This window comes from Camellia sinensis, chromosome 2, assembly GCF_055761805.1.
Source record: "Camellia sinensis isolate YWXY chromosome 2, ASM5576180v1, whole genome shotgun sequence".
Lineage (NCBI taxonomy): Eukaryota > Viridiplantae > Streptophyta > Magnoliopsida > Ericales > Theaceae > Camellia > Camellia sinensis.
The window spans coordinates 42,536,572-42,563,178 of record NC_138962.1 but is presented as its reverse complement, the minus strand read 5'-3'; the positions used below and the strand labels follow the sequence as shown (position 1 = coordinate 42,563,178).

Here is a 26,607-nt window from a genome sequence, read left to right as displayed (position 1 = left end):
CTCTCTACTTCAAATGCATTGCACTTGCATCACTGAATCTTTAGTCAATATTGGATAAGAAAATTTTAGTGTGAGGCAAAGATTTTCACATTGTAGCAGGCTGAAATGAAGTTTTTGAAAGATGAATTGGTATTCTGCATACCAATATGACCTATGCATTGATAGAGATGACAGCAGTCGTAGATGATCTAGATGCAACTGGACACTCCAAGGGAAGGTAAAGATCCACTCCACCATGGGTTGCTAGCCAACTGGTGCTGAATTTTTTAATCAACTACAAAATTAAAGTACCTATTAGATTTTAGTGTGCGCCTCCTTTTTGATGTTTGCAAAATAGTTGTAATGTCTAGAGGAAGGGTGAAATTGGGGGCAGTGTTATCTGAACTGAATTGAGTCGGCTAGTTGAATCATTGAACTTGAAACTAGCCCATTAGATCTGTCTTGTCGCATTCTTACATCATAATTTAAGAACCAACTCATCAAACTGGATGGTTCACATTAAATTAGGTGGTTAATGATAAAATTGTCAAAATGATATAGTTGCCTAGAATATGACTATTATTAGCCAAGATTGGCATTTTTTTGTCTTTCATGACAACATAGAATCAAAAGTTTAGAAATTTCGAAGAATCCCTGAAATTGAAACGAAGGATTATCTTGATTAGGACTAGAAGCTTAGTATAGTCTTGCATGAAGCCGCCTTCCAATTCCATTCTCAAACATACAGACAGCATATATGTTCAAGAGATGAATAGTATTTGATGGGTATAAAAAATTGCTACATATCGATTACAGATTAGTTCTCAAAATGAGATTTTTCATTAGTTATATATATAAACAGGGCTGGAGTTACTAACCATCACAATTAACAACATAGTTATCTTCCAAATTCATTGGTCCCCTTTATGCATCAAAACCTAGGTGGGTCTGTTGTAGAACAATGTTTCATATGTCACCTTCTCAAACAAAAATCACAAGCAACAAACCCTAGGTATTTGAAACCCTTAGGTCACTTCACCTTATCTCCCAACAACACAATGAAAACACTAGCCCAACCCATTTCCTCACCCCTACTCCCATCTACTACACCCTCAAACCCAATGCTACCACTAAATTTTAGGATAAGTTACAAATTTTAATATTTGATGATTTTTTTTTTAGTAAGGATTGGAATGTTGCATATCAAATCAAGCTTTTAACCAAATTTTCACTCAAATTTGATGCTTTTATGTCACCCAACAAACCAACAATTGATGAAACAGGACTAAGTACCACCACAAATACAAATTACATAATTTTCAATTGTGCAAGACAATGCAGCAACTTCACTTAAGAGAACTATATACTTCTGACAGAAACAAAAGAAAATCCTAATGCTCTACTGGTTAGTCAAAAAATATAACAAAACAACATAACAAGCTAATTTTCTATCCCAGTATTATTACTTTTCCCCATTAAATAGTACATTGAATTTAGCTTTTCATGTTTGAACCAAAACCCAAAAACCTTAAAGCCCCAAATTCCATTTCCATTTTTTTTTTTCAATTCTATCAATGGCAAAAACAGAGCTTAAAATTCTCCTGATATAAAATGGCACACTAATCAAACCCAGTTGTTTATCTGAAGAAAGATTAATACATAAACAAACATGTAAAGTAGAGAAAATGGAGAAATGGGTACCTTATGGGACTTAATTGGGTGCAGAGATTCAAAGCCATTTTCTTCGGCGAAAGAGAGAGAATTTACTGGTTTCAACTGATTTCAGAATTGTATATACGTACATGAATATATGATGAAGTTTTGGGTTTGGGGTTTGGTTTCGTGTCGGTTTATCACGCAAGCAATGTGGCACGGAATGTGGTTATTCTTTGTTTTTTCAAAAAAATTTATGATATAGATGATAGAGATACATATATAGATACATATATATGTTTGTCAATATAGAGAGAGAGAGAAGAGTTTTTCACTTACCTTGAGCAAATGAGAAGAATGAAGTCAATCGTCCACGCCGATAACACAGACCACAACGCCGTTCAAATCCCTCCCTCCGTTCGAAACACTCGTCTTCTCTATGTCGGACCCGTCGTCTTGCTGCTACTTCTTCTCTCGTTTCCCTCCAAAAGGTAAGTGGTGTAAAGAGATGAAAGGGTTAATTTATGGTTACTAAAGGTAATATAATGAGAGTGTAATGAGAGTTTTATTTATTTTTGGTGGTGTAATGAGATGGAGGGTGTAAGGAGCTAAAAGTATGGTGTAAGTAGAATCACCCAAATGAATAAAAAGTTAAAAATTGACTTTTTATTTTCTTTCCAAAAGACCCCTCAAAGTAAAACACTTATTCTGTTATCTTTTTTGGAGAGACAAAAAATTATAGGGCCCATTATTTTAGCCAATCAACTACACATTAGAGCACCACATGAATTTACTCTTGGAACAAAATATAAGGGTTGTTTGGGATGTCCTAAATAAATGTACTTTTTGAATTTTTAGACTAAAAAGTTGAGGAAAAAAATATGGTTGTTTGGGTTAACTTTTTGAATTTTTATGAAAAAATGTGTATTAAAAAATTGTATAAATTAGTGTGTAGGGAAAAATTAAAATTGAGAGTTGTGCAGTCGTAATTTTTGACTTTTGATAAATAATGGTAGCTTTTTAACTTTTAAATAACTTATTGACTTTTTAGCCACATGCCAAACTTGGACATGATTTCTTATGGATGAGGAGACAGTGAATGGTGGCTGCTGAAGGTAGTAAAAAACAAAAAGAAAATAACAAAAAAGAAAGAAAAAGAAAAATAAAAAGGTAAAAATACCTTTAAAAGCAAATACTTATATTTTAAATTTTCACTTCTCTTGTAATTGTAAACAATCATCTGTTGTTTTGTAATATTTATTACAAATCAATTTTTTCCCTAGAACTATTAGTGGAAAGTAAAAGAAAACAAATTATAAGAAATATAAGGGTGAAAGCCATCTGGTAATGTAGTACAAAATTGACTTTGATTAGAGCACAAAACTCCAATAACATCACACCTCCATATTTCTATAATTATTTCTTCAATTATTTGCACTTCTAATTTAATTTTTTAGTTCATACCTTCTCCCAGAAACACGCCACGAGTCTGCTCCACTACCCTGACCTGTAACTTGGCCTATACTCCATTTGTCTATCATCATCACCGGCATAATCAAATGACAAAACTAACCTCAAATCTTCCCTTTGATTCCATAAACACGGATTAAACAGCAAGGGCACATCGGGAAAAGAAAAATAAAATTAAAAAACACGACAAAAACCAAAAAAAAAAAAAAAAAAAGGCTCCCGAAACAGATTCTCTCTGTGAATTACAAGTTGACCTTTCTTTACAGGCGGATTCGTGTTTTACATCACTATAAACCCAAACATAGATAAACCCTAAAACCCAATTCACTTTTCAAGAATTAGGACTAAATTCAATCGCATATGATTGAAACCCTAATTATTCCCACACAATGTCTTCATCAGAAATCGAAATCGTATCAGACTCTACCAATGATCAGAAGAATTCGGCTCAAAACCCTAATGAAGTCGCCATTACCGATGTTTTTGGCGCTTCTGCTTACGGAGATTTCGAGAAATTGCGGAAGTTCGTCGAAGAAGATGGCGTTTCTCTCTCCAAACCTGACGCCAATGGCTATCACGCTGTTCAATGGGCTGCGCTGAACAATTTCGCTGCTATCGTGCAATACATCATAGAGGTAATCATTTGGATTGAGTTTGATGTTTGTTCTGATATATATGTTTACAGATATAGATGTTGAATTTGAAATGTGAATTGAATTTGTTATTGTTGAAGCATGGTGGAGATGTGCATGCCACTGACAAAGCGAATCAGACGGCGTTGCATTGGGCGGCAGTGAGGGGTTCAATTGCGGCGGCAGATGTGTTACTGCAGAATGGGGCTCGGGTTGAGGCCGCTGACGTAAATGGTTATCGGGTAATTGATTGAAGCTGCGCTTTTTTGTTCTATGGTTCCTGTTTTGTTTATGCGACCCTTAGGATTATAGGGAAGATTGGATTTTTGACATAGAGAATAGACACCCAATTGGACTACCAAAATCAGGGAGACTCTGGTTATACCATATATATATATTGATAAGTAAAATTTTATGGAAATATAGCTAGGGTGCAACCCATGCACGTTAAAGTGGAAAGCAAAAGCTATACAACTGATACCAAAAAATGTTATATTATGTTCCCCCCAAATGATCCACATAATACATTGGGTGAAAAGCCAATTCTTCTGCTTTTCCACTCTTCCACAATAATACAATGATGAATAAACTGAATTTATTGAGATGAAATTTATTTACTCTAGTGTCAAACAATGACATATCAGCATGTTCCTACAATGACATCTTGGAAATATGAGCATATCAATTCGATAATTTTGATGTCATGATGCTGAAAGTAAGTTGAAATTTTTGACGTGGACTAATAGTTAACCTTTCCATTCTATAATGGAAGTTTGCCTACATGGTAACATTAATGCAACAACCGGTAATGTTATATATAATGCGGTAAACATTATAAACTTTGGATTGTTTTCACAGTCAGAGTGACCCTAATCATCACTGATATGACTTTTTTTTTTCATTGTATGTTCCTAACTAAAATCAGATTTTAGGCCTCTCATTATTGATGGAAATGAAATAAATCAGGCATGTCCCTCTTGGCTTAGGGATTCCTTTCCTTCTGTTTTTTGGCTCGTCTATAGATTTTTTTTGGGGAATTGCATATTCTTGTAAAGATGTAGTGGTATAATTTTGATGTATACTTTGTGTTTACAGGGTTATTGCCCGCTTGTTTTGGTGTCTCTTATAAAATTGCTTTAAAAAAATGGTAGCTTTCTGTGGCAGTATGCCCTATTCACATTTGTAGCTTTTAAAATTACTTATAAAAAATGGTAGCTTCTCTTTGAGATTGAATAATTCATTGCTTTTCTTCTCATTTGTAATTTGGGAAGATGCGGGCTTGATGTTTGGATTACCACACATTGTCTTGTTTTTCATGGTTTTCAAGATGGTTAAATATCCACTAACGCATTATTTTGATCCAATGATTTAAAATGCAGGCAGTTCATGTTGCAGCTCAATATGGACAAACAACATTTTTAAATCACGTTGTTGCAAAATATCATGCTGATTTTGATGCACCAGATAATGATGGTAGAAGCCCTCTTCATTGGTATGTTAAAAGTTTATATTCAACTGTATTTCAGGTGGACTCACCACTTCTCCAGTTGAGATTCCTGCAATTTTCTGCTTTCATGATGGTCTTTTTCTGGATGTCATCTATCTTGTAGTTTTTCACATAGATGCGATGGAGCACTATGAAGATGAATTTTAGTCAATATATATTTGTTTTTATTAGTTTTAAAGTGGACATGACATTTCATTTACTGTAAGTTGTAACATAAATCCAATTTCCCTTTTAAATACACAATGAATCTTTTGGTTCAGGGTCATTCTATTGGCTTTTCAAACATATTTGAGTGTATAGATTGTATGATATAACTAATGGCTCTAATTTTATGTCTTGAAATGTAGATGCTTGTCTTATTCATAGATTCTCAACATTTTGTTTATAATTATAGGATTCTGAACATTTTCTGTAATGCGCATAGGGTTGCAACTTGGAAGGGTTGAAGAAGCCAAGCAAATTTTTTTTTTTGTATTTCCCCCAATCATAGCTAGCTTGAGAAGGGGCTTGAACTAAAATTTTAAGTCTTAAGTAGCTCTAGCATATCAAATTTATTTTGTTGCGGCATATGGATAAGACCTTCAATGCCTTGGTTCAAATCCATTGTAGCATTTAGGGATGGTAACATAAGGAAAGGGGCCAGGTCCCTGCCCCTGCCCCCGCCCCCGCCCCCAAAGAGCAATGGGTTTAAATGGCGTAGGGGTGGGTTCAGGTCTACTATATAAGCCTAATTGGGTTCATGATGGGGTCGGTTGAAGGATGTACCCGCACTACCACGATTATGTATTAAGATTATTTAACTGTTCCCAATATGTAGGGAATTCCCACAAATACCTTGTTTTCTATAAACATTAGGTTTTAGGGTTTTACTTAGTTGACATGGACACCCTCTTCTCTCCACCATAAAATCCATTCATGAGATGGATGCAAAGACGTCATGGTATTTATTTTCATTGTTAGATGGCCAATCTTTGTATTTGACTATATATAAATATCCTCTTCTTCATGTGAGATTTATCTTGAGTTTTTATATTGTTGTGAAACTTTTTACCTTTAACTGGCTTCTGTTTGGGGTGGGTGTTAATGGGGTAACCCCACTCATTTCCATCCATACCACCTTTATTAGCTGATTTTAATTGTGATTCAATTGTTTGTGTGGCACTAGTATGCTTCATCCACTTCTTATTCTTCTTAGACTTCTCTCTTTTTTTTGGAATCAAGTTGGATTATTTTGTTCATGCTTGTAGTTTGCCCTCTTTGTTCATTTTTACGTTGAAGGTGAATATTGATACTTCCATTTTATCTGATTCTATTTGTTTGAATTTGTGTCCATCTATATCAGGGTCAGGGCCAATACGAGATATTTTGAATTGATTATAAGTTTTGATTAATGAGCATGGTAGTAATATTGTGTTTGTGAATATCTTAATTTGTTATGTAAGCTTTTGAATTAGATAACTTACTCTTTAGTGCATTCAACCAGGGCTGCATACAAAGGATTTGCAGATACAATTAGATTACTTTTATTTAGAGATGCCTCCCAGGAGAGACAAGATAAAGAAGGTATTATAACGAGGGATCTATCATTTTCCTTAATTTTTTTTGCTTGTTCTCTCAGTTATTTATCTTGAAATTTCCTTCAAATCCATGTAAGGAGAAATTATTCAATGCTCCTGGAGCAATGCTCCATTCCATTTACAAGTTGATACCTAACACTCTTAACACAAAAGTAGTGGGTCCCATAGTTTAGACCAATAACTACTACTTTGGAGCACCATCTAGATTTGCTCCAAGAGCATTGAATAATTTCTTCTCCCATGTAAAAGCTCAACCATCCACATGCAAAGGACAATACTATGATTCCCAAGAAACTGGAAGAACTATAAAGAGTATGTCTTCCATTGTTTTGGTTTCAAATTATATATGGAAAATAAGGCAATTGTAAAACTTGTACAACTAAACCAGATTATTTTATTAGGCCTCGTTCAAGAGAGTTGTTAGTTTTTCTACTTTAATGAAAATATGATATTAAGGTTTTAATTTCTTTTGTTCTCTTATGTTTCCTGGGGAACCAAATTGACAATCCTCAAAAAATTTGGTGAGTTCAGTTGACTTGGAGTTTCTACTGTGCATGTCTTTACCCTCCTCTTCTTTCTTCTTTTCCCAGGAGAATTTTAGAAGGAAAATGATAATTGTGTAAAGAAATTAATGAATATCAAAAGAGATTGAACTTTCAAGTTGATATTTCTGTTCAACTCTGATCAAGGGCAATTATGAAATGGTTTAGGATTTTGTTTTGTGTTGGGCTCATTATAGTTTTAGAATTGCCCCATGATTTAATGTTTGATGTATCTATCGTGTTGCATGCATATGCCAGTAAGCAATTCAATTTCTTTTGCATTTCAGAAAACATACCCGTAGAAACCTTTTTGTTCATACATGTAATTCTTTTGACAAAGTTCAAACGAACTTGAATTTTAAAATCACACCATATTTCTAAACTAAGTTGTGTCATTGATGAGTTTTCTTCTATGAAGGTACCGCATTATATTGTAGAGAACTTCAATCAACTGGGCATGATACCTGACATAAAAATATATATATATATATATATGTACTAAAGAAAATTGTATCCTGATTTTTGTCTATATACTTCAATTTTTATATATCAAATTTACCACTCAGGGCAATGGCTGTGTCATTATTATGACTAAAAAAAGTGGTTTATTTGGAACCTGTTTTGGTAATTAATGCAATATTGTTGAATATTCTTTATGTTAGGTTGTACTCCTTTGCACTGGGCTGTGATAAGAGGGCATGTGGAAGCATGTACTGTACTTGTACATGCAGGCACAAAACAAGAATTATCGGTGAAAGATAATACTGGATTCACTCCTGTACAGCTGGCATCTGATAAAGGTCATCGGCATATCGCCTTATTCCTTGTACGTAACATTTATTGATCTTACCTTTGGCAGTATATAGTTGTAGATTTCAGGACTCAATATATGACCTTCAAAAATTTAAGTTCTGTTTAGCACAAGAATCTGTTTTGTCGTGAGGATTTGTTGGCATAACATGCTGAGATTCTGTGTCTGTGTCTGTGTTTGTGTCTGTGTCTGTGTCTGGTTCTTCTGCTATTACCATAAGATAAAAAACATTTCTTGTATAATTATAATTAGGAGATACATTATTCTTTTTGTTAATTATGAAAATAATAATGAGATACCATTTTTTGTAAGCATTATGTAAGTATCCTGATGTAGGCATGGCCATTTTAGTTTGATCCGCTGGGGCCTGCCATACCCGTCCAAATTGGGTGGATTTTACCTGACTTGACACTTATGTGGGGCGGGAGCGGGTATCGCCTCCCCCAATCCAAATCCGACCCGATATAATTAATAATATATAAATAAATAATATATGTATATATATGTATATAATATAATTAGATATAAGAAAGAAATACTAAAGTCTGTGGCTCTATTTAAATATAAATAAATAATAATCCTAAAAGTTTCACTGTTTATATATATGGAAATAAGAGAAATTATTTAGTGTGTTAAGTTAAGGATTTAAATGGTTCTCAATCGTTTTGGCTATTTGAAATGTGATCGGGTATCCGTGGGGGCGGGGATGGGGATGAAAAATTCTATCCGTAGCGGGATTGGGGCGGGGGTGGGGTTTGAAAGCGGGGGCGGGGGATGACAAACCCTCCCCATGGCCATCCCTATCCTGATGGTAACAACGTATTACATCGTTAAATTACATTTGGAGATTTAATTGTCGATCCAAATGATTAAATTGAACTCATGAACAATATAGTTCAAAATATGCTTCTAGTGGTGGTGGAGGCGTCGTTAGAAGTGTTAGTGGCGGTAGGCACATGATATCTGTATGAGTTAATGACATGTGTCCATAAATCTTTGTATCTTCTTTTGTTAAGTTTTGGTTTTGTTTTCTGTCTTCCTTGTAGAGGATGCCTTATCCTCTTTTTGCTTGGCCTTGTGCCTTAATAAATCTTTGTTTGTTGCTGATCAAAAAATGACGTGTGTCCATAACACTTCAGCAGCGGTAGTCATGTGCTAGTCAGCAAATGGGGATTTCAGGCACCCTAACTGAACAACATTCCAATGCTCCCTTTTTTAGGTCGAGCCACCGAACAATGGTCACTTCGTTGATGACCTCTTGGGTGCTTAAACATAGTTGACACGTTGAATCTCTTTAACTAGGTGGAGTGCAGGGCATAAGAGGTAGAGCTAGTTCATGACATCACATTTTGGGGTCATATCACTTGATTACTACAGACAGATCTGCCAAGACACTTTACCCCTTGTGAGTCATGTGCCTCAAACAGTCCTAGAGAAAGATAGAGATTTCACTGGAACCTTCTAGAAGTCTTGGTCTATTGGACAACGTGTCATTTTTTCTGCCAATAGAGCACATGGACTCTAAACGTTCTTCTATTATTGTGCAAAGGTCACATTCTGACAATCTCTTTGGTATGTGCAAAGGTCACATTCTTCTTTTCACGACAAGTACAACGCTATTATTCTGAATGGGGAGCCCGGTTCTTGGATTCCCACTGTAATCTCTACTTGCACTTGTGCTTATGCTGGGGCTGCCTCACCTCTCACTTGATCTCTAAAGAACTCCTGCACTATCTGATCTATTTTATCACTTCCCCCTTAACCGCATCAACCCTCTAAAGTGGTAAGGTGGTTAAGGCGGCAGTGGAAGTATTGGGAAGCTATGGACGAATTTTGATGGGACAAAGACATCTGAACTCCATGGCATTGGTATAGATAGTGGTAGTGACATTGGTGCACTAGTACTAGCAGTTGGCTGTTGTGGAGGTGGTTGTGAAACATAATTGTTTTGTAATGAATGTCATGACCAGATAATCTATAACGTTATAAAAGACAAACAAATTCTCCCATAGCATGCTAAATTGAAATAAATACAAATAATGACTGAAAATTAATCCCAAACCTCATTCTATGATACCCTAAACATGCTTAATGTGAAACTCCTATTTTTTTTTTTTCCCATTTCTTGTTGGCATGCTCTGCATCATAAGAGAGAGTTAACTTATTTCTATTGTAGTTGTTGCTTATGATTGGTAACTGAGAATTAGTAATACTGCATAGGAGGCCATTAGCTGTCAATTGCGGTCCTATGTACATTAGATTGATAAAATTTGGTTTGGTTTTACTCTATTCCCGACCTTTGTTGTAGCCTAATTTTACTCTGCTCATCATAGGTTAATCTTACATTGTTGCCATCTGGTGCCTTGCAAACTGACTTTGTATATTTTGCTTTCGTTCAGTCTAATGCACAGAATGCTCTAAGCAAGCGCTGGGTAGACAAAGTTTGCATTGGCAGATTAAGGGATATAGGTTATGCCCATATTCTGTTCTGCTTAATTTTTATTAACACCATCCTTTTCATCAACTCAGTTCTTTTTGGTGAGTGAAGCTATAATTTATGACATCTTTTAATGGTATCGTATGGGAAGTATGTTTTGACTGATTCATTTCTACTCATGCTAGCTCCTGATCTTCCAAAGGTTACTGCTATACTTGGACTTTGGGGATGGACAGCTGTTTCTGTAGTAATTGCTGCATTGATGATGTTCTATCGGTGCAGTAGGTAATTATTTACTCTATGATCTATTGATATTCAAGATAGCCACCTGACATGTACTAATGCTTACTGTCATTTTTCTCATTCCCTTTCGGATTTCTATGTTGAATTAAATATGAGCAGCCCTTGTGTACTAGAAAATTTACACACTCCACAATTCTAATTATATTTGGGCAAAGTGTTGAATGGCAAAGTAAGACATTTGATAAGATTCATATGAAGTTATTTTCAAGTACTGCTACTTGATTTGTGTTTTCTTGTTTCTACATTTTGCTTACTAGCTACTGTCCTTGGTGATTTATGTTGATTCATTGCACGTAATCAACTTTCGTGTAGGAAGAAAATACTATAACTTCACTTCCTGTTTCAAAATGATAACTTATCAAAAGTGGTGTTGTTTTGATGGATAACTCAGAGTTCTTTTATATCATGATTTGAATACTCTGGACCTTAGATATTGTAAAGCTGATCCAATAGCGTCAATGAGTTATGGTTAATAAGATCAACAAACTTGCTCGAGAAGTAAGCAAAATGTTGGGTGTTACTCGAACTTGATTATGATTAAAGGTTCTGGAAAAACAATTCAGTTTGTCAGTGTTGAATCCATAAATATTATCTACTATAATGACTATGCAGAAATATATTGATACATATTTTATTTTTAATTTTAAAATTTCCTTTTTCCTTTTTTAAACGAGTAAAAGAACTTGTGAAGTCAGTGTACTTGCACTTTTGATTTGAGTTGCTGCTGTTGTGAGAATATATTGTGTATTTTCTATTATTTTCCGAATTAGGCATGATTGTGGTTGTACAAATTAGGGTCCTATTAGAGGTATGGTTGTGTTAGAGTCCTATTAGAGGCATAATTGTATTCTCCCTTTTGGTTTAGGATTTAAGGTTATATAATCTAAGGTCTGATTGTAATCGTTAACACATTGAATATACGAGATACAAAAAAGCTTTCAGGAATCTTACATGGTATCAGAGCCACTCTGAACTGAAACCCTAGAAGCTGTCCATTGTCTCTCGGAAATCAGCCCTCTAGTTTTATCTCTTTGAGTCGTAGGTCGTGACTCCCTCTTCTTCTTTTGTGTTCGTCTAGTTCGAGCGAAGGTCTTGAGTTGTCCTTTGTCTGGTCATCTGGTTCGTCTCTCAGGTTCTCTGCCTCACGGGTCATTCGCGAAAACCCTAGCCTTTGGTTCGTGATCTTTCTGGTTCGTGATCTGTCACTGGACTTGTGAAGTTGAGCCGTCGTCATTGTTGGTTCTCTCCTGCTTCGATTCACACGATCGAAGAGCTGTCTACCCTTGTTCCTCTCGATTTGCTTCAACTTCGGCCCTTTACTCTGTGTTGGCTGCTCCAGAGTCGACTTTGACTCTTGTCTCTCTTTGTCTCTCTCTCTATGTGGTTCGAAGTTGACCCACCTGGTTATGAAATTACCCAGTTCTCTTTTATTCTTATTTGGACCAAACAAGTTCCTTGTTATTATAGTTTGACCCCTTATATTTTGAGTATTACACTTGAACCCCTAGTTTGGCTACTTTATTTTATTACACTTTAACCCCTCAATTTTCTAGTCATTACGATGTCTCTGGCTTTTGATGAGTGTGCCTTCTGTCATCAGAAGGGCCATTGGAAGTACCACTGTCCCAAGAAGGGACGTCAACCTGTCTCATTTTTTCAGCAATCTCAGAACCACTTTCGGGCTCCTCTCACTGCGTATGTTGCATCTGCTCCGACTCTTGATCTTGACTTGGCTTCCTTGACTGCTCAAATTAGTCAACTTCAGCATATATTGTCTACCTCTCAGCCATCTCCATCTGCTTCCGTTGTTTCATCTCTTTATTCAGGTTTGCTTGGGTCTTCTTTAGGTATCTCTTCGTCTGTCTGGCTTTTTGACTCTGGTGCCTCTCATCATATGACTCCCCATCTCTTCTTACTTCACAATTGTACTCCTTCTCCCTTTCCTGTTACTGTCAATGCGGCTAATGGATCTGGTATGTCTGTTGTATCTGTTGGGTCTGTCATACCGTTTGCTATGTCTGTTGTCTCTATTCCATCTGTCCTTTATGTTCCTCAGTTATCTGTCAGTTTATTATTTATCAGTCAGCTTGATGCCGCTGGTTTTGATGTTATCTTTTCTTTTGCTATATGTTCTGTACAGGATCGAATGTCTAAGCAGCAGATTGGGACCGGCCGTAGAATTGGAGACCTCTATGTGGTGGAGAGCTTGCATCTGCCTATAGCAACCTCTTTGACTGCTTTTTCCTCTTTTCAGTTAGATTCTTTGTCTAGTCCTTTCTACTTATGGCATTCTCGATTAGGGCATTTGTCTGCTGACCGCTTACGGTCTTTAGCTCAGTCAGGTATTTTGGGTAAAGTTTCTCCTAGTGAACTTATTGAATGTTGGGGGTGTAAACTTGCCAAAATGACAGCCTTACCTTTTCGTAAAAGTACTTCTATATTTGATACACCGTTTTCTTTAGTTCATACTGATGTTTGGGGCCTTTCTCCTGTTCTCACCAAAGTGGGTTCTGCATATACTATGTGTCATTTGTTGATGACTGCACCCGTTACACTTGGGTTTATTTTATGACTCATAAGTCCGATTTCTATCAGATATACAGTACCTTTCAGTCTATGATTACTACTCAGTTTGGGTCTACAATTAAAGCGTTACGATCTGACTTGGGTGGGAAATATTTTAAAAATGAGTTTTGTGAGTATTTGGCCAATTTGGGTACCATTCACCAAACTTCCTGTACAGATACACCTGCCCAAAATGGTCAAGCCGAGTGTAAACACCGTCATCTTCTTGAGGCCGCTAGGTCTCTTCTTCTCTCTGCCTCAGTTCCGGCTCCATTCTAGGGGGAGACAGTTCTTACTGCTGCTTTTCTTCTCAACCGCATGCCTACTCCCCTTCTTTCTGGTCGGTCTCCTTATAAGGTTTTGTTCTCTCAAATTCCTAACTATTCCCTCCTTCGTGTGTTTGGGTCTGTCTGTTTTGTTTTTCTTCCCCGCAAAGATAGGACCAAACTTAGTGCCCGGTCTGTTCTCTGTGTCTTTTTGGGTTATAGTCCTACTCAGAAAGGTTATCGGTGTTACGACCCTGTTTCCCGTCGTCTTTATGTCTCTCGTCATGTTTCTTTTCTCGAACGTCTACCTTACTTTCAGCTTCCTCTTGTCACTGCTCCAGTTTCTAAAGAGGATTTGGTTCACATTGACCCATTTCCTTCTGAGGTAAACGTCTGATGAGTACATCTCCACAGTTTCTCTTGAGCTTGTTTCATCTTCTCCTCCTGCTTCACCTCTGGCTGTTTCTCCTTCTTCAGTTTCTTCTCCTCCTCCGTTGTTAGTTTATTCTCGTCGTAAGTCTTCTCCTCCACCAGTTGTCTCCACCCCTACTGCTGATCCTCCTGCTTCTGACGACTCTGATCCTACTGCACACCGATATCCTCCTCGAGCACGTCATCCTCCAAACAGGTTGGGTTGGCCTAATACTTGTTTTTTTGCTTCCTATCGTATTTTTTTGTCTGCTATTCACTCTTTTGTAGAACTTCAATCTTACAAGGAGACTTGTCAAGATCCTCATTGGGTTCAAGCTATGGAGGATGAGTTGTTTGCTTTACAGAAAACTAATACTTGGGAGTTGGTTCCTTTACCTGCTGGTAAGAACCTGGTTGGTTGCAAATGGGTTTACAAAGTCAAGACTCATTCTGATGGCTCTCTTAAGCGTTGCAAAGCTCGTCTGGTTGCTAAAGGTTTCTCTCAGGAGTATGGTATTGATTATGAGGAGACATTTGCTCCTGTTGCCAAAATGACTATGTCCGTACTTTGATCTCTGTCGTTGCTGTTCGTTCTTGGCCTCTTTATCAGATGGATGTTAAGAATGCTTTTTTTAATGGCCATCTCACTGAGGAGGTTTACATGCGTCCTTCCCCTGGCCTTCACCATCCCTTTGGACAGGTTTGTCATCTTCGGCGTGCTCTGTATGGTCTGAAACAGTCTCCTCGTGCTTGGTATGATCGATTTCAGATTGCTATTACCGAGCTTGGATTTCATCCTTCTGCTTTCGACTCTGCTTTATTTCTGCGACATACCTCGGTTGGTTTTGTTGCTCTCTTGCTCTATGTGGATGATATGATCATCACTGGCTCGGACTCTTCTGCTATCTCTGAGGTCAAGCAGCATCTCTTCCGCACCTTAAAAATGAAGGATCTGGGTCCATTACGGTATTTTCTTGGTATTGAGGTTGCTTCTTCTCCCAAGGGCTATTTTCTGTCTCAGGCTAAGTATGCTAATGAAGTCATTCATCGTGCTGGTTTTACTGATACTAAGATTTCTGATACACCTATTGAGCTTAATGTGAAGCTTAACTCTACTGATGGTGTATCTCTGGATGATCCCACTTTATATTGCGAGCTTGTGGGTTGTTTAGTTTATCTGACTGTTACTCGTCCTGACTTTGCTTATGCTGTTCATGTGGTTAGTCAGTTTGTTTCTGCTCCTCGCTCTACCCATTGGACTGCTTTGGTTCGCATTCTTCGCTATCTCAGGGGTACTATCTTTCAGGGCTTATTGTTGTCCTCTACTTTTTCTTTGGACTTGGTAGCCTATGTTGACTCTGATTGGGCTGGTGATGTTACGGATCGTAAGTCTACGTCTGGTTTCTATATGTTTCTTGGAGATTTCTTAATCTCTTGGAAAAGCAAGAAACAATCAATCGTTGCTCGCTCTACTGCCGAAGCTGAGTATCGTGCTATGGCTCATACCACTGCTGAGATTGTTTGGCTTCGTTGTCTCTTGTCAGATTTGGGTGCCTCTCACTCTTCTCCGACCTCTCTCTATTGTGACAATCGCAGTGCTGTTCAGATTGCTCACAATACTGTCTTCCATGAGCGGACGAAACATATTGAGATTGATTGTCACTTTGTTCGCCAACATTTGCAGTCTGCCTCTATCTCGCTTCCTTTCATCCCTTCGGCTTTGCAACTTGCGGACTTCTTCACCAAGACTCATACTATCTCTCGGTTTCAGTTTCTTCTTAGCAAACTCACAGTATTTTCTGCTAAAACACCTTGAGTTTGAGCGGGGGTGTGAGAATATATTGTGTATTTTCTATTATTTTTCAAATTATATTGTGTATTTTCAAATTATTTTTCAAATTAGGGTCCTATTAGAGGTATGGTTGTGTTAAAGTCCTATTAGAGGCATAATTGTATTCTCCCTTTTGGTTTAGGATTTAGGGCTATATAATCTAAGGTCTGATTGTAATCATTAACACATTGAATATACGAGATACAGAAAAGCTTTCCGGAATCTTACAGCTATATGCAATATTATTCTCATGTATGCATTTCTTTGTGTCATCTCAAGTTTAGTGATAATGATCTCTATTTGATTACAGTAAAGACCCAGGGTATATAAAAACATCAGGAGGGAAGGGTGGTCATACAGATGCAGAGGTGTGCTACTTTTACTATGTTACTTGGCTTTATGACAATTTTTACAGAACCATAAGAGTCTAATATGTTAATTGCACACAGCTTTTCTTAATACAATAGCTAAAGCTAATTGCATACTTGCACTCTATTGGACGGAGTAAGGAAGTGTTTTGCTGGCAACTTGTTGAGTTTTAGCTTTCTAGGCATTCTGAATAAATGCTTTCACAAATGAACATCCAATTTAACTTTAACTATTCTCAACTCACCTAGAGCTATATTGTTATTTGGGTAAAATTACACGGACCTCCCTTTTGAGATTTGGAGAAAATACAGTAAGCCCCCCACAGTTTGACATAATTACATTGAGCTCTCTTGAGATTTTAATTCATATAACACTTAGCCCTCCTTTTCATCAATAATTTGTTTGTTATATGTATGAAAAAATAAAATGGATGAAAAAATGATGTTACATCTCTTTTACATGAAGATGTATACTATACATTGTTTGTTTATGTGTTTTCGGACCATTTGCATTGGTTTCGGTCCATTTAACCTTATGAAAAGGGAGGTTATTAGTGTAATTATGTCAAAAACTGTGGGACTTACTGTATTTTTTCCAAACCTCAGCAGGGGTTAGTGTAATTTCCCCTTGTGATTTCCTCACAATCCTGTATTTCTGACTAAGTTGCCCATGTTTTTAACGTCTCAACCACAATTCAGGATAAGAAGACGGTTTCTTCTTCTGCAACAAAGATTAACTAATATGTACCGGATTGGATTTGATTGAAACCGTTATTTCCAAGGTTTCTCTAGTTGTATAAGATGAAGAATGTCGAAAGATAGTTATATTTGCATATGATTATTACCAGTATTGCAGAAAGACTCTTGTATATATGGCAATAAAAAAATTTAAAAAAAAAAAAAAACCTCCTATATAAATTTGGGATCTTGTTGGTGGCTAACCCCCTGCTTAGTTTTGAGTAGGCATGTCATGACATTTTTACTCCACCTCTTCATTCTTTGACGCAGGAATGTTTCCTTTGTGAAACTTTTGTTTATTAGACTTATTGCTTTTTTTAGTGTTTCTTATGGTAATGCTGCTTGTAATAAATGGCTATATTGCTTTTTGGTGTTACATACTGTAATGGATGTTTGTTCAAAAATATAAAAAATAAAATACTGTTAGAATTTCCCATCTTTACCTTCACCTACTCCACTACACACTCCACTTCACCTACCTCCACTTCACCACACACTCCACTTCACCTAACCCACTATCACCTCCACTACACCTACTACCACATTTTCTTCTATATATAGATTGTATAGGAATTGTAATCTATCAATCTTGTAATACATCAATAAATAATAAGATCATCAGATACATTTATTCTCTCTGTATTTTTCTCTTTATACATTGACTTTTTACATGGTATCAGAGCAAGGTTAAGAATTTAGTATTTTTCGCTTCACCGGCGGGCGGCAACCTCGCCTTGGCCGCCCGCCGGACCTCAACCTAGTCCGCTAAAATTCCCTACACATACCTTCACTCGGCTGCCACATTTCTTGCTGCCATGAACCATCACTCTCACCTATTCAATCTGGTTTCTTCAAGTTCAAGCAATTATCTGCTGCTTGGCCGAACAAGTCATGGACTTGCTTCAATTCCTTTTCTGCAGCTTCCAGTTGCCTCTGAAGTTCCTGGCCTACAGCATCATTTTCAGCCTGAAGCTCTACAATTCTTTTTAGTTGAGCCTCTTCACCTCCCTCAGACAAAGGAAGTGCTGCAACCAATGCATCGAACTGCTTAGCAGCCTTTACCAGAGAAGCACTCATGAGCTTAGGTTGCTCTGCAACAGTTGCAGCATCTTCGGTAAGATTAGCAGGAGGTTCTGGGTAATTTGGAGAGAGACGTACAGGTGGGGCATCCCTTTGTAGTGTCCCGAAGGCATTGAAAGCAAGAGCTGCTATTGTGTTGGCTTGTTCTTGTAGTTGGGAGATTATGTCCATTGTGCAAAATTCCCTCCCCAAGAAAACCAACTGTAGTTTTAGCTGTCTCTCTCTCTCTCGGGTTTGGGGTGTTAGCACAGATACACATGCACTTTATGATGAAAACATTTAATCCACCCACTCCCTCTCTCTCTCTGGTCCCTTTTTCTCTCCCCCATACTCCCTTTAATCATATCCTTCTTTTGCCTTACTTTATTCCACCCACTTGCAGCACATGTATGGCCATTATCATATTACAATATGCTAGCAAAATCAACCCACATGACCCACTTACAACTCCTCTTCGGTTTTGCAGCATACATCACTTGGTCCTATTGATATATATATATATATATAAATACATATATAAAAGATGGCCACAATCATCATGCTGATCATACACCATCCTATAAAATAATAATTCTCCACACACTCACAATTTGACCCATTCTTTTTATTATTATTATTTTTTTTTTATATATATATATATATATATTTTTTTTTTTCTCTTTCATCCCACCGTTTCAGAACCTATTAACAGTCTGTTCCCCACACCCACCTTTATTATTTTTATTCATCATTATATATTCATCATCCCCATGCTCAATTTAAAAAAAAAAAAAAAAAAAAAAAAAAAAAAAAAAAACAAAACATTTTACCAATTTGCACAACACCCATATTTTATTCATCACCGGGATCAACCCCGATCACAATTTTACACACACACACAAAAAAAAAAAAAAAAAAAAACAACAAAAAAAAAACATCACCCACAGGCGGGACTTTTTTTCCTTATCCCTTCTCTACTCTGCTGTCGGTCTTTTCTTCTTGCCTCCGTCCTGGGCGGTCCTTGCTGGTGTTGCCTCCGTGTTTCCTACGCCACCGAGCACGTTCACTCCCCCATACTCTTCCACTACAGCATATGGCGGCCCTCCAAATCGGAACATCACGGTGGCCTTCCGCTTCAGTTCCTTATTTTCCGCCTTCAGCACACTTATCTCTGCTCGTGCATCCTTATACATGCGTTGGAGCAGAGCCAGTTGGGAGTTTAACTGCTGCACCTCATTTGTCCTACTCTGCAGCCGGTTCGACAGGTTTGTGACCGCCGTCATGCTTTCCACACATACCTTCAAAGTATACTGATTGGCCTCCACATCCGACAGCACTGCCATTCTTTGCTCCACAGACCGCATCGGAAAGTTCAACGGAGTATACCCAGCGGTGTTTGGTTGAGGTTCCAGTGCCACCGCACCAGTTCTCTCTCTCGTTGACTCGTTGAGGTCGGGAAAGAGGGTGAGCAGTCCACGGGAAGACGAGGACGAGGCCATTTTTCTGGGCAACAGAGTGTTACAGCGTATTACAGAGTTTCTCTCTCAGCACAACAGTGTTACAACCTCTCTCTCTCAGCACAACGAAGAGTTTTACAGAGGATTTCGCCGTTTTTTTTGCTTCTGCCTCGGCCTCAGGCTCTGTCATGGTTAAATAGCCGAGGCAGCCACGCGCATCGCGCGCCTCTTGCCGCCCGACACACTGGCACGCCTTTTCATGGCACATCTTTTGATAAAATGGACACGCCTTTTGATGGCACACTTTTTGACAACTTTGGGCACACCTTTTGAGGGTGCAACTTTTTCAGGGGTCCGACAAGACTCTGTAAACTGTCCCGACATTGATTCCGGTTAGCTCCTTTATGGGTCCGACAAGACTCTGTAAACTGTCCCGACATTGATTCCGGTTAGCTCCTTTATGGGTCCGACAAGACTCTGTAAACTGTCCCGACATAGATTCCGGTTAGTTTCTACAAGGGTCCGACAAGACTCTGTAAACTGTCCCGACATTGATTCCGGTTAGTTTCTACAAGGGTCCAGCAAGACTCCGTAAACTGTCACAACATTGTCTTCTACAACGGTCCGACATGACCCCATAAACTGTCTTCTACCACGGTCCGACATGACCCCATAAACTGTCTTCTACAACGGTCCGCCATGACCCCATAAACTGTCTTCTACATCGGTCTGACACCACCATACAGTGTCCTATACAACGTTATGACACCCCATACAGTGTCTTCACCAACGGTCTGACACGACCATACAGTGTCTCCTATCCTTTTTTATTTTTATGTATTTTCTTGTTTTGTTACTCTCTCCAAACTCAAGTTGGTTAGTTTCTCTCCTCCTTGAGTTTGCGGGGGGCTGTTAGAATTTCCCATCTTTACCTTCACCTACTCCACTACACACTCCACTTCACCTACCTCCACTTCACCACACACTCCACTTCACCTAACCCACTATCACCTCCACTACACCTACTACCACATTTTCTTCTATATATAGATTGTATAGGAATTGTAATCTATCAATCTTGTAATACATCAATAAATAATAAGATCATCAGATACATTTATTCTCTCTGTATTTTTCTCTTTATACATTGACTTTTTTCAAATACTGTAATGGATGTAATAATAAATGGCTATGTTTTGTTAATATTTTGGTATGTGAAAAGATTTTGTACACTTAACAGGATCCTTTGGTGAATATTGATCTGAACAATTCCTCTATCTGGACTGGGAATTGGTCTCAACTTTGCCCTACCTGCAAGGTTTTCTCTGCAAACTTCTTTTCCTACAATACTATAGATAATATATATATATATATATATGTATGGAAACAACTATATTCTTTCTCAATGCATTTAATGCTAAAGATACTGTTTAAGAAATTTTTTCTAATCTTTTTAAATTCCAGATAATTAGACCTGTTCGCTCAAAGCACTGCCCTACATGCAAGCACTGTGTGGAACAGTTTGACCATCACTGCCCCTGGATCTCTAACTGTGTTGGAAAGGTAAACTATTCTACTATTACTGAATAATAAAATGTAGTGTGAAATACGGAACATGAAGTCAAAAGATGCTTATTTAGAATGGATGATGAATATCGATAAATGGAAAAAACTCAGTCTTTTGATATTGTTTTGACCATCATGAATGAAATTATGGTATTTTTTTCATTGCTGTTTGAAGGATGTTATTATGCTCTCTGTTTCCTTTGGACTTCATCTTAGTATTTTTGCTTAAGAGGATTAAACAAGTCCTGTTGGTTTAACACTATTATGTTTGGCACGTGGCAGTGAAGATTTGTCATGACCTCGTGTTGGAAAATTGTGCCAACGCTTAACAGTCCAAAGCTTTTGAACTCAGGAAGTAAAATATTTTTTTATCTTTGTTCTGCAAATGGGGCTACAAGGGGGTCTATATCCCGCTTCCTATGATGCACGGACACGGACACGGGACACGACACGGACACGTAAATACGTAAATTTTCAAAAAATAGGGGGCACGACACGTTGGGGACACGTTTAATATATATAATTTTATTTATTTATTTTATATCTAAAATTTTAAAAAATATTAATTCTTATAAAATTACAATAATAATAAAATTAATAAATATATTATCTAAATTTTTTAAAATAAAAATTGATTTTTTTTTAAATAAAAATAATTTATTTTATATATTTGAATAAAAACATAGATATAAATAATAAAACAAAAGAAAAAAAAAGAAAAAAGAGAGAATAAAAAGAAAAGGGTGGAGTGGAGAGAAATGAAATCAGATGAGGGAAGAGAAGAAAGAGAAAGAGACAGAAGGAGAGACAGAAGATAGAAGACGGAAGACGAAGACAGAGGAAGAGGAAGAGGAAGACGATGCGAAGACGAAGATGAAGACGAAGCAGCGAAGACGAAGGCAGAAGACGAAGACAAAGACAAAACAGGTTAGGGCTTGTTCTCTCTGTCCTCGATCTGTCTCTCTTTTCCCTCGATCTATCTCCCTTTCTCTCCCCTTGATCTGTCTCGACTCTGGCTCTCTCCCTTTCTCCTCTCCAACAGTTCTAGGGTTTCTTCGATCCACCTGCGTGTCTGAATCGTGTCCTCGCGTGTCCAACCTCGTGTCCGACTCTGAAAATTTCTGAAAAAAAGGGGACACGTAGGGGAGAGTGTCGGACACGTGTCAACAGCGTGTTGTACGCGTGTCCGTGTCCGACACGTGTCAGACACTCATACGCCAGCCTCAGGGACGTGTCCGTGCTTCATAGCCCGCTTCTGTGCTATTGGTTTGTTAATGCCTGTCAATACTAGAGTGCTTAGTCATTGTTTGCACAAAGTGGAGAAACCTTTTAGTGTTAGAAAGCAACAAAGAACAAAATGCTTTGTTTCGGTTATCTTGGAAACTGAAATATTTTGGAAATATTAATGTAGTAAATTTTTTGGAAAGACACAACACTGTTTGAAAACAAAGCTAAAATCTATTTGAATGCATGTGTAACTGGATGATTAAACAATTGAAATGTTTGAGGTCTATTAACTTGTTAACATTGCATCTTAAAGTTTCTTCCGGAGAGGGGACCACATTCTTGTTCCCAATTTTGCTGTGCACCAGTCAGTAGGGGAGCACATGGATTGGTTTGTGTTGGTGCCTAGCCCAAAATGGACATGGATTAGTTTGGGTGGTGCGTAGCCTAATACGGAACTGAATTAGTTTATTATCCAAAATCACAACCCTGGCCCAAAGCTTGAAGTTAAAAATTGAAATAAACCAAACCAGGACTTGTGGTTTAGTTTGGTCCAGAACTGTTGGGTGGATTTTATGTAATATAGAGGTCCAAATGACTAAGGCTATGGTGTAATGCCAGTTGATTACAAAGCCAATAAGTTCAAGGCTCTTCGCTCGGAGGTGTGGGGCCAATATCTCTGAGATGAGGTGGAAGAAAAACATTGTTCTTTCACTGGTTTAGGTGAGCAAGTCATAGTTGGATGCCATGACCCAGATCACCATGTATACAGGAAAGGTGGGCTAGAAGTGGCTCTTTTTTAGCCAATATGGGAGAAGCATCCCATATAATATATACTACGGTGTGAGAGTTTGGATCCATTTATAGTTGTATTCTCTGTTATCAGAATCTTACGATTCGCGATTCGATTCACGATTCGATTCATAATTTTTGCAAAATCGATACGAATCTATAGGTGAATCTCTCTGTTATCAAAATCTTACGATTCGCGATTCGATTCGCGATTCGATTCGAATTTTTTGCAAAATCGATACGAATCTATAGGTGAATCTATTTTGGAAGTAAATCTCTAATGAATCGCACGATTTCACAATCGATTCACGATTCAATTCACTTTTTACGATTCATTTAATTTTTTAAATTATTGTGTCTGATATATTTTCAACTATTTCTTTCTCCATATTTTTAGTGAAAATGACATAATACAAGTTCTAATAGTGTTTAATACCAAAATAATCAACATATATACATAATTTGTTATTATTTTAGTGATCATGAAGTTTTCAATAAAATCCAATCAGATTCAGTCAGACCCAACATATTTTTAACATTTCTTCTCATTTTTTTCCCCTTTGAAAAATCATACTATATCTTCTAAAGATGTTTAAGATTAAAGTTACACTATGAATTATTTATTGCTATTTTATTAAATTGAATATAATTGAATATTACATATGTGAGGTCAGTTATATCTTTGAAAATGTTTTAGTTACTTAGAAAAGTATGTATGCTTATTGTCCAAATATCAATATCGTTGTTAATTATTGTTATTTTAGAAATTGATAATTTGTTTATTTGGTTATTATTTTTATTAAGAATGGTTGATAAGAAATATCTAAAAAGAAAAAAAATATGATGGTGATCTTACATAAGAATTTTGTTAGCTTTTTACCTATTAAAATACGTGATTATCATTCAAAATAACATTTTTATTGATTTAAGTCTAAATATTTCATATTCACAAGATATATTTAACATCTAAATGTGTAAATATATATTTTTAAGTAATTTTTAAAAAGTGACCGAATCTTTACGATTCACGATTCGATTCGATTCACGATTCGGTACAAGGTCATTTCGATTTACGATACGAATCTCGATTTGACAACTATGGTTGTATTGTATCCACCTCATCGTTGATGCCTAGATCTCGTTGTTTAGCCATGTATGCATGGCTGGTTCTAATGTTAGTTTGCTGGAGTCGCAAGATTGTGGTTTTCATAATTTTTGATCCCACACATACATGGAGTTGTTCTCAGGTTGGTTCTAATAAATTGACCCACTGACCTTCAAGGTGATTGGTTATTTGAATTTTGGAATATAATCAGAGCATTCTAAGAACCAGACCAAACCAAAATATGAAGGTTGGATTGGGTTTGGTTTGATCCAGTTCTCCAGTTAATCAGTTCAGTTCTCTATTTGGTTCATTTATGTATTAGCTGCTAGTGACTAAACTTCAGAGCTATTGTAAGATCTGTTTTTGAATTTGTGAAGTTCTGTTTTTATTTTTTTTTGGAGTACTTTATCTGTTGATATTTTTCTATTTCTTTAATACCACATGATAAATTCATTCATGTTTTGCATATGACCTTAATTCTTTTCTTCTTCTTCTTCACTGTAATCATCATCAGCTTCATTACTGTGATCTTTATGAGTTTTGCAGAGGAATAAATGGGACTTCTTTGTTTTTCTCTGCATGGGAGCTTTGTCATCATTCCTCGGTGCTATTGTTGCTGTTCAAAGTATGTGGGTCTAGTAACATTTAATGTTGTGATATTTTACATGACATTTTGGATTAGATTACAGCCTGATCCATTATGACAGGAATTTGGATGGCACCGATGTCATTGCCAGTTGGAGAAACGTGGATTCATTTTGTGGTAGTTCAACATCCTGGTCTGGTAGCTTTTCTGGTTATGGACGCTATCATTTTTCTGGCTGCTGCATCTTTGTTGACAGTGCAAGCATCCCAGGTAAGTGGTCTGACCATTAGTTTATTTGTTTACTTATGTTCATTACTGTTTGCCAATGATTGGCTTCATAAATATGCTTATTTTTGTAGAGCTGTATTAATCTAATCTGTTACACGGACAGAGTTGCTTCCTCAAATTTTTTAGGGTGCTGAACTTCTATAATTTAATGCCGTCATCTTGTTTCCATGAAGCCATAATGTCGGAGAGGGCAATATTTTTGCTCGATTGCAAAGAAAAAAGGAAGTGAGGCTTGATTGCAAAGAATGCAAGCAAACCTGGACTTCCCTACCCCGTGATGGGTTAACTTAACTAGAGTACCATTAGAAACTGTAGAGTAACTCTGGGCACATGCTTTTGTGTGACCATTGAACTTGTTCAGGTTACTACCGCAATGGCACTGCAGGATGCTGGGTAACATGAACAGTAGGAAGGTGTTCTTTCCTTCAAAAAACCCTAGAATGCATTTGGAAGAAAACTCTTGAGTTCACTAGCAGGCATCCTAGTGTGTTCTCTACCGTGAAGTAGGCATCATCCTAGTGTGTTCTCTACCGTGAAGTAGGCATCATCCTAGTGTGTTCTCTACCGTTAAGTAGGCATCATCCTAGCACATTCAGGATGCTCAAATGCTCTCAAGTCCTTTTAAGAGGCCCCTTTTTATATGATATAATGCACGTGCAAAGTAAGGTTTATCTGCCACTAATTTGTCATGTTGTCCAAAAAAATTAATCCTGAATCGGCAAAATCAGTTATTTTACACGAAGACGTAGATGATTTGTTCATTTGTTGGGTGGTGTTTTATTTTTAACATGGTTTTGCATTTCTAATGCAGATTGCTCGGAATCTTACCACAAACGAAGCAATCAATTCAGTACGCTATGCGTATCTTCGCAATCCAGATGGGCGGTTCCGTAACCCATATAACCATGGGTGTCGAAAGAACTGTTCGGATTTCCTCATTCAAGGATATACAAATGATGATGAGATTGCTTGGCCTCCTTTGCAAGAGGTTGCCAGGTAAAAATGTAATCTCGATATGCGGATTTTCAACTCAATGATACAAAAACCTTCCTTTTGGTAGTGAATCACGGTTCATATTAGACCATCATCGGTCCTGTAACTGCTGTACCATATGTCCATTGCTCATTTTCAAAACAATAGAAGGTCCTAACTTTTTTGCAATGTATTTACGTATGTACAAAATTCATTAATGATGGTATCATTAGAAGTAGATGTGTGCTTCTGCATTTTAGTTCTTTATCAAATTATGTTACATTTCCTGTTTATAATTAAAAGAAAAAAGAGATTGAAAGAGGGACCAAGTGAGCTTCAACAATACACGAGTTTGAGAAGATTGTTTTTGAGATCAGGACAGCTTTTTGTGTTTTAACCAAAAGACTCTGGTTGATGGATGTATTATTGGTTCATTTGAGCAACTTGAGCAACTCCATTTTTGATTCA

At 37.2% G+C, this 26,607-nt stretch overlaps 2 protein-coding genes across 2 annotated transcripts; one reads left to right on the top strand and one right to left on the bottom strand.

The window, feature by feature from the left end:
* Positions 1–2,986: 2,986 nt before the first annotated feature.
* Positions 2,987–26,607, top strand: LOC114284602 (Ankyrin repeat family protein with DHHC zinc finger domain-containing protein). Its single transcript, XM_028227546.2, has 13 exons — positions 2,987–3,737; positions 3,836–3,976; positions 5,114–5,226; positions 6,725–6,804; positions 8,023–8,186; positions 10,571–10,709; positions 10,794–10,893; positions 16,295–16,352; positions 20,847–20,924; positions 21,071–21,169; positions 24,840–24,918; positions 25,001–25,149; positions 25,979–26,607. Exons 1-13 carry the CDS (start codon positions 3,492–3,494, stop codon positions 26,165–26,167), a joined length of 1,635 nt encoding a protein of 544 aa, XP_028083347.2. The 5' UTR covers positions 2,987–3,491; the 3' UTR covers positions 26,168–26,607.
* LOC145819996 (mediator of RNA polymerase II transcription subunit 21-like) lies at positions 17,790–19,078 on the bottom strand. The gene has a single exon (XM_082914226.1). It carries the CDS (start codon positions 18,339–18,341, stop codon positions 17,928–17,930), a length of 414 nt encoding a protein of 137 aa, XP_082770352.1. The 5' UTR covers positions 18,342–19,078; the 3' UTR covers positions 17,790–17,927.

What these genes read in the sequence shown, in the direction of transcription:
- LOC114284602 (XM_028227546.2), top strand. Translation starts at nt 3,492, where the DNA reads ATGTCTTCATCAGAAATCGAAATCGTATCAGACTCTACCAATGATCAG. An exon ending in CATCAACTCAGTTCTTTTTG is followed by an intron (nt 10,710 to 10,793) that starts GTGAGTGAAGCT and finishes TACTCATGCTAG; the next exon opens with CTCCTGATCTTCCAAAGGTT. An exon ending in TGACAGTGCAAGCATCCCAG is followed by an intron (nt 25,150 to 25,978) that starts GTAAGTGGTCTG and finishes TTTCTAATGCAG; the next exon opens with ATTGCTCGGAATCTTACCAC.
- LOC145819996 (XM_082914226.1), bottom strand. Translation starts at nt 18,341, where the DNA reads ATGGACATAATCTCCCAACTACAAGAACAAGCCAACACAATAGCAGCT.